The 7,858-nt window shown below is 58.6% G+C and overlaps 1 protein-coding gene across 2 annotated transcripts; it reads left to right on the top strand.

Annotated features, from left to right (window-relative positions):
• The first annotated feature begins 601 nt into the window (after window positions 1–601).
• On the top strand, window positions 602–5,865 carry LZTS3 (leucine zipper tumor suppressor family member 3). 2 transcript variants are annotated; one of them, XM_061209371.1, is made up of 4 exons: window positions 602–692; window positions 1,268–1,738; window positions 2,075–2,941; window positions 3,282–5,865. In XM_061209371.1, the coding sequence occupies exons 2-4, from the start codon at window positions 1,286–1,288 to the stop codon at window positions 3,978–3,980; spliced, it is 2,019 nt and encodes a 672-aa protein (XP_061065354.1). In that variant the 5' UTR covers window positions 602–692; window positions 1,268–1,285; the 3' UTR covers window positions 3,981–5,865. The 2 variants fall into 2 exon arrangements, with proteins under 2 accessions (XP_061065354.1, XP_061065353.1); XM_061209370.1 differs by having other exon boundaries at window positions 644–733.
• The last annotated feature ends 1,993 nt before the right edge of the window (window positions 5,866–7,858 follow it).

Below are 7,858 nucleotides of genomic sequence, written 5' to 3'. Positions count from 1 at the left end.
AGGTCCACAAGGAGCGGGGGAGGGGAGTAATCCAGGAAGTCTTCCCGAAGGCAGTGAATTCTTGGAGGCGTTCTGCAGGCGCTGAATCCTCCTGGGCGCCGCTGGGCGCAGAGGCCCCGCCCCTGCCCCCGCCCACCTGTAGGAACAGCAGGCCGGGAGGGAGGCATGGCAGGCTCCCGCGCTGGCGGCGCTGCGTCCTCTGCCCCGGCCTCAGCCAGCCCGGGGGCCTCTGCTGAGGCACTGACCATGGGTAGGGGGCCCTCTCGTGCCAGGCCCCCATGCGGCAGAGTTGGGAAGACCTCCGGGAGGGCCCCCTGCTAAGCGCTGCAGCTGAGGTCCCCGGCCGTCCGCGAGGGGCGGGGCATGCCCGTGGTGGCCCAGATGCGCGCCGCCACGGCAGCTCCCGCCCACCCGACCCCCAATACCCTTGTCCCCTCCCCGCGCCCGCTGTCCTGGGGTGCCTGGCATGCGGCAGCTCTGCGAGGTAGGTCTTCCATTCCTCCCATTTCGCAGAGGAGAAAACTGCAGTCCGGGATGGCTCAGTCGGCCCGTCCAAAGTCTCGCAGCTGGTCCTGGCCGAGCTGCGAGAGTGAGGCACATGGCCCCTGCAGACCGGGCCTCAGAGCGTCCAAGGCTTGAGGACCCATCGGCCCCCCACCCCCTTGGAGAGGCAAGGAGAGGATCCTGCGCTGGTAGTGAGCCTCCACTTCTGCCGTTGACTGCAACACCCTAGGTTAGGGGGCCGGGAAGGACTCCCATCCACAGTTTTTGGATAGGGTGGGTTTCTCTCCCTCCCTTAAGTTCTGAGGTTCCCTACTGAATCCAGGTACTGCTGTCCCCTTCCAACCCCATCTCCCCAGCCCATGAGGTTGGGATATAGGGGTCCAGACCTTGAGTAAAGTACACCTGAGTTCTGGGGGTTGCAGTGAAGAGTTGAGGGGGTCACTGAGTCTGGGAGGCTCATGAAGGAGGTGGGTTTGAGGTGGGAGTTAAGGAATGGAATACTGAGCAGAGCAAAGCTAGGAGGGTAGGTGCATGGTCCCTGGGGGTTGGGCTTTGTCAGGTGTGCAACGGGCAGCCCCTATTACCAAGCTATCATTATTTACCCAGCCCTATTCCTTTACCTTGGGTGTTCGGGAACTCTTGTACCCACTATAAGGAAGGGGACACTGAGGGGCTGGGTGCAGGTGCTGCCGGACCGGGCTTGCATGGGGTGGTGGGAGTGGAGGTGGGGCTGACCTATCTGCTTTCCCACCTGTGCCCACAGTGCCCCCCTGGCTTAGTCATGGCGAAGCTGGAGACACTGCCTGTGCGCGCTGATCCAGGGCGGGATCCCCTCCTGGCCTTTGCCCCTCGGCCCTCTGAGCTCGGACCCCCAGACCCTCGCCTGGCCATGGGCAGTGTGGGCAGTGGGGTGGCCCACACTCAGGAGTTTGCCATGAAGAGTGTGGGCACCCGCACGGGGGGTGGGGGCAGCCAAGGCAGTTTCCCTGGCCCCCGTGGCAGTGGGGCCAGCAGGGAGAGGCCAGGCCGCTACCCTTCAGAGGACAAGGCTCTCGCCAATTCACTCTACCTCAATGGCGAGCTACGGGGCAATGACCACACAGATGTCTGCGGCAATGTGGTGGGCAGCAGTGGTGGCAGCAGCAGCAGCAGCGGCAGTGACAAGGTCCCACCACAGTATCGTGAGCCCAGCCACCCACCCAAGCTCCTGGCCACCTCTGGCAAGCTAGACCAGGTCAGTCCCCAGGGCCTTTTCCTGGGGCGGAAGGCAGCCCAGAGAGGAGGGTGAAGTGGGTCTTCTTGGACGTTTTTGGGTTGTAGGGGCTGAGATAGAAGCTGGGTTGGGGAGCCTTGGGGGCCAACTCCAGCTGGTAGGTCTAGGGCAGAGACCTGGCTGTGAGGGGGCAGGTGGTGGATGTAAGGTGGGACTCCAGCCAGGAGGGACTCCCAGGATGGAGATCCAATGGGGGTGGGAGGTGGGGCTGAACAAGTCTAGATCAGAGGGAAGAGACTGGGGGCAAGGCTAAGGTCCCATCCTGATGTCCACTCCCCCTTCCTTGCTTTTGTGCAGTGCTCAGAGCCGCTAGTTCGGCCTTCGGCCTTCAAGCCTGTTGTACCCAAAAACTTCCACTCCATGCAGAACTTGTGCCCCCCCCAGACCAACGGGACCCCTGAGGGACGACAGGGCCCTGGTGGCCTCAAGGGTGGACTGGACAAGTCTCGGACCATGACCCCAGCGGGTGGGGGTGGGGGCGGCCTCTCAGACTCAGGCCGGAACTCACTCACAAGCCTGCCCACCTACAGCTCCAGCTATAGCCAGCACCTGGCGCCCCTCAGTGCCTCCACCAGCCACATCAACCGCATTGGCACTGCCAGCTATGGTAGTGGCAGTGGTGGCAGCAGCAGCGGTGGTGGGTCAGGCTACCAGGACCTGGCAACCTCCGACAGTGTGCGGGCCTCCAGCAAGAGTGGGTCATCCTCATCCATGGGGCGGCCAGGCCACCTGGGATCAGGGGACGGCGGAGGTGGAGGCCTGCCATTTGCGGCCTGCTCACCACCCTCGCCCAGTGCTCTGATCCAGGAGCTAGAGGAACGGCTGTGGGAGAAGGAGCAGGAGGTGGCAGCTCTGCGGCGTAGCCTGGAGCAGAGCGAGGCGGCAGTGGCCCAGGTGCTGGAGGAGCGTCAGAAGGCCTGGGAGCGTGAGCTGGCTGAGCTGCGGCAGGGCTGCAGTGGGAAGCTGCAGCAGGTGGCCCGGCGCGCCCAGCGCGCCCAGCAAGGCCTACAGCTGCAGGTGCTGCGGCTGCAGCAGGACAAGAAGCAGCTGCAGGAGGAGGCAGCCCGGCTGATGAGGCAACGGGAAGAGCTTGAGGACAAGGTTGCCGCCTGCCAGAAGGAACAGGCCGACTTCCTGCCCCGGATGGAGGAAACTAAGTGGGAGGTGCAGACTGGGGGGTTGGGCATCTCCCTGTGTCCCCTTCCTTCTGTCTCTCTGGAGGAACCCAGAGCAGCAGCCCACAGCTATCACAAGGGGAGTGAAGGTTGTGCAGGGATCAATTAGGAGTGTCTGTGAGGACCAGAGCTGTCCCAGGCTGTGTGAGATTAGCCATGTCTGTCCCAAGTCTGAGGAGGGAAGCCTGCATGTCATTTCTGCCATGATGAGGAGCTGACCCTGAGCCCCGGGGCAGCTTGATGCCCTGGGGCTGGATATGGGGGCTGGGGTGGGGGTGAGCAGAGCTCTGCCTTCACCCTGACTTCTCTTCTCACCTGTCCCTGCCCAGGTATGCCAGAAGGCTGGGGAGATTTCCCTACTGAAGCAGCAGCTGAAGGACTCGCAGGCGGACGTGTCCCAGAAGCTGAGTGAGATTGTTGGGCTGCGCTCGCAGCTGCGGGAGGGCCGGGCCTCACTGCGGGAGAAGGAGGAGCAGCTGCTCAGCCTGAGGGACTCCTTCAGCAGCAAACAGGCCAGCCTGGAGCTGGGTGAGGGCGAGCTGCCCTCTGCCTGCCTCAAGCCGGCGCTGACCCCAGTGGACCCGGCCGAGCCGCAGGATGTGCTGGCAACCTGCGAGAGCGACGAGGCCAAGATGCGCCGTCAGGCTGGGGTGGCTGCTGCCGCCTCCCTGGTTTCCTTGGATGGGGAGGTGGATGCTGTGGGGGAGAGTGGGACTCGGGCCCTGCGGCGGGAGGTGGGGCGCCTGCAGGCTGAGCTGGCAGCTGAGCGGCGAGCCCGGGAGCGCCAGGGCGCCAGCTTCGCAGAGGAGCGCCGAGTGTGGTTGGAGGAGAAGGAGAAGGTCATCGAGTACCAGAAGCAGCTGCAGCTGAGTTATGTGGAGATGTACCAGCGCAACCAGCAGCTGGAGCGGCGGCTGCGAGAGCGGGGGGCTGCGGGAGGTGCCAGCACGCCTACACCCCAACATGGGGAGGAGAAGAAAGCCTGGACCCCTTCCCGCCTCGAGCGCATCGAGTCCACAGAAATCTGATCTCCTACCTGGGCATGTGGCCTTTTGACAAATACCCAGTCAAAGGCCAGAGTCCCCAGTATCCCCTCCCTGCCATCTCTTTTCCCCATGTCCCCTGTATCCCCAGACCAAAGAGGTTCTCAAAGCAGCTGTGACCAGGCCCCTCCCCTCCCCTCCCCTCCCCTCACTGGGTGCCTCCCAGCTCTACCACTGCCCCTCTGGGCAGCCCACTCAACCCTCCTCCCAAGGAGGAAACAGGGGAAGGGCAGAGTGAGGGGGGATGAGGAGCCCAGGCAGCAGGGGAACTCATGCTCCTTTTCTTGGCACTCCCTTGTTGGAGAGGTGGCAGGCCTTGCAGTGCTATGAGGTGCCCAGCTCCTTGGTGGGTCTGGGCTGCTACTGTCGGCCACCCTGTGTCCAGAGATGCTCTCTGTACCCATCTCCTAGGCCATGTAACCTGAGGGGGCCTGCGTGAGTTCTGCCAAAGCTGACACCTTGGACTCCTGGCCTCTCTCCTTCCAGTACTTTTCTCCCTCCCTGGGCAGATTGGCAGGACAAGTGGGAGCAGGTGGCCTACCTGTGGTTGAGAGGGCTACCTGCCCAGCCCCTCCCTGCCAAGGTCTCTTGGACTCAGGCCTCAGAGCCTGGCCTGGTCCTGAGTGTGTGTCCATAGGTGTGTGCTGGAGGAGAGAAGGGCTGGGGCTGGAGGCTCAGTGCCCAGGGAAGATCTGCCATCCTATTCTTGAGAAGGGTCACCTGGAGGCTTCTTAGCTTTACCCTCACCCTTCTGACCAGGATCCCACAGGACAACAGCCCCATCTGCTTGGCTGACCCCACACCCAGGGCCACTGTCCAGCCCTAACTACAGCTATTAAGTGCCACCTGCCTCTCAGGCACTCCCCTCACCTAGTTTCTGAGGTCACATGAGTGTCTGTGATGTCTTCTTGTGTTTTCCCTGACTTGATTCCCTCAGCCACCTTCTGCTTTTGTGCTCAGCCTACTGCTTTCATGCTCAGAACATCATTGTCCTAGGCCGTCTCTTCCCCCAAACCTCACCTTTTCTTCCAGTAGAAAACTGCTTGATCTTTGGTGCACTGCCCACTTCCAAGTTCCACTGGGCCCAAGCTTGAGCCTGAGGCCCTCGTTTTGGGGGGTGGGAGTGGCTATGATTGCTCTTGAAGAGCAAGACTGAACTGAGAGGATCACTGACCCCTGGGTCCCAGAGGCCTGAAGTAGCCCAGTGTTTGCCCAGGGTAGGCCTGGCATGGCCATCAGTGGGGACTGGGGCAGCCAATGTCACTTCCTCCTCTGGGGGCCCTCTCAGAGTCCATCTCCCCAAAATAAGAAGGGAAAGGCAAATTTCTAACACACCAGCAATAAAAATCGGAGGAGGCTTGGCCCTCAGCCCTTGTATTTCTCTCTTTTCACTCTCTCCTTCCCACCCACAAGACTCGGTTTGTGGGGCAGGGTGGAGGGAGCTGGCAACTACTGTGAGCAATCCCCCGACCCCTGACCAGCCTCCTCCCATGACTGGTGACTGTTTAACGAGCTGTGCATCCCCCACAAAAACAGGAGTGCCCCTGTGGCCTCTGTCCTTCTGCACAGCCCTTTCCAGTGCCCCTCACCAGATCTCTGAGCTGGGTGGGGGGCTGTCCTGGCAATCACTGCCCATTCCATTCACCCTTCACTGCACCTGCCCCAGAAACTGGGCCTGGGCCAGAGGGGCAGGGGGAAGAGGAAGCATTAGTAGGAAAAAAAAAAAAGAAAAAAGTATGAACAGACTCAGCTTTGGGATTTCCAACCACAAAAGAAATTATATATAAATATATATAAATATATATCTCTACCACATGTGATGGAAAGACTTCGTTTTCTTTTCCCAAAGAAATAAAATGGAGAAAGCCTCTTGAATGGCACTCTTTTGGCATGCTTGTGTCTTTGCAGGTGTGGGAGGTGAGGCTGGGTGAGGGGGGTGTGGAGGGCAAAGCTGGAGTAAACATTTCCCAGAGGAGGCATGAGACTGGAGGTGCTCACTGGGCCGTGCCAGGAGGTTGGGCCAAAGCCCAAGCTCCTCCCTGTTGCCCAGGAGGAGTAGTGGTTCCACGTTTCTGCCCAAAGGGGCTTTCTCTTCAGCTCAGACTGTTGCCAAAAGGGTTTCAAGCTAGTTCCAGCTCAGAATCTGGATACCAGACTGCTGGTCAGAAGGCAGGTGATGCAGGACAACTAGATGCAGCCTGCAGCGTCCTGAGCCACCTTACACTGATTAGCCGAAGTATGAGGGCAGAACACATGAAGGCTGAGAACTGGTTTGTAATTAGTGGTGAGGCCCCAAAGGCAGAAGCGACCCAAGCGTGCTTCAAGTAGGGAGCTGTCCTTTATAATTCCTTTGGTCATCCTCACAAAGACCCTCAATCAAGAACGCACTCTGCTACAAGTAACACAACCTGATTTACAGGACCTCAAAGAGTGGTTCATTTTTCCTCACCTGACAAAAAGTCTGGACATAAGCATCCTCTAAGTGTCATAGGTGTTGGTTCATCAAGGACCTAGACTTTTCATCCTCCTCCTCTCCCATCTTTTGCATGTTGTTCCCTCCATGCCACAAGGCGGCAGCCACAGCTGCGTGAAGTGACTGAGGTAGCAGCACTCATCATGAAAGTAAAAGCTTTCCAAGAAGCTTCACAGCACCATTCCCTTTAAATTTTGTGGGCTGGAACTGAGTCACATGCTCTTCTCACTTCAGGGGAGCCTGGGAAATTGAGTATTGGCAAAGAGGAACGGGATTGTCGTGGCTGCCAAGGAGCAGTTACAGTTCATTTCATCGCCTAGGCTCTCTCTGGGTTCTGCTGGCAAGGACAGAGTCATAATCAGCAACTCACAGTGTTTGCCCTGGTCCGGCCCCGGTGAGAGAACCCTCTCTGAGCAGTGGTGTCAGTGGTCTAGGGCCCCAAATGCTCACCCCCAGGCAAACAGTGCCCTCCACAGAGCTCAGGAGTTGATCATCCAATACATCATTGCTTTCAAACTGTCCAAAGGTAGGAGAAAATAGAGTTAATAAAGGCAACGACAGCTTCATTTTTCACCAAAAGTTAGAACTTATTTATTCTTGATTAAGCAGAATAATTCTGAAATAACTTCTGTTCATATCATTAAATTAAATTAAATTAAATTAAATGATATGAATGCCAGGCTTGCCTCTCCTTGCAGTGAAGTGTCCTCCCTACATTGGCTTTGTCTCCCTGTCAAGACGGTGCCCTGGAGGGAGCACCATTTCTCAGGTCCCCTTCACAGCCCTTAGGATGGGTGGACCAGCAGCGAAGGCACGGATAAGGTGTGACCACCCTGATCACACTGATCGTCTCCAGTGCCCCCAGGGACGGCCGTCTGGGGCCAAGTCCTCCTGGAAGTCTCGAGAGTCTCTTCCATGCCTGGGTTGCCCATACCCACTCAGGTGGGAGCCCCCCTACTTGGGGAGGTGGAGGATCACCCTGGCTCATCTGCCAAAGCTCTGGCCTTTTCAGACCAGCTCCTCACATCCATTTCTCCTAACAGGCTCGTCTATCCATCACTAACTCTCCTCCTGAGAACGCTTTCTAGATATATCTCTATTATAAATGCATGATTACCTCATTGTGCAGATAAGAAACTTGGCTTAGAGAATTTACGTGACTTCGCCAAGGCCATAAAACCCTGAGTAGCGGTCTGAGATTCGAACCTGTATCTAGGCTATTAAGTGACTTCCAGAGCCGTCCATCCACAGCGGTGTTTTCCCTCCGCAGGTCCCGTCTCTGCAGCAACGTCTTCCTGTGGAAAACATTCTTGGAAAACGCTGACAGAGTCTTTTGAGCCTCGGCCGCACCCGTCACTCGCGCAGCATCCGGAAGTAGCGGGCAGTTGGC

This window comes from Eubalaena glacialis, chromosome 13 (assembly GCF_028564815.1).
Source record: "Eubalaena glacialis isolate mEubGla1 chromosome 13, mEubGla1.1.hap2.+ XY, whole genome shotgun sequence".
Taxonomy (NCBI): domain Eukaryota; kingdom Metazoa; phylum Chordata; class Mammalia; order Artiodactyla; family Balaenidae; genus Eubalaena; species Eubalaena glacialis.
Note: the sequence above shows the minus strand (reverse complement) of the source record. Positions and strands in the feature narration are given on the sequence as shown.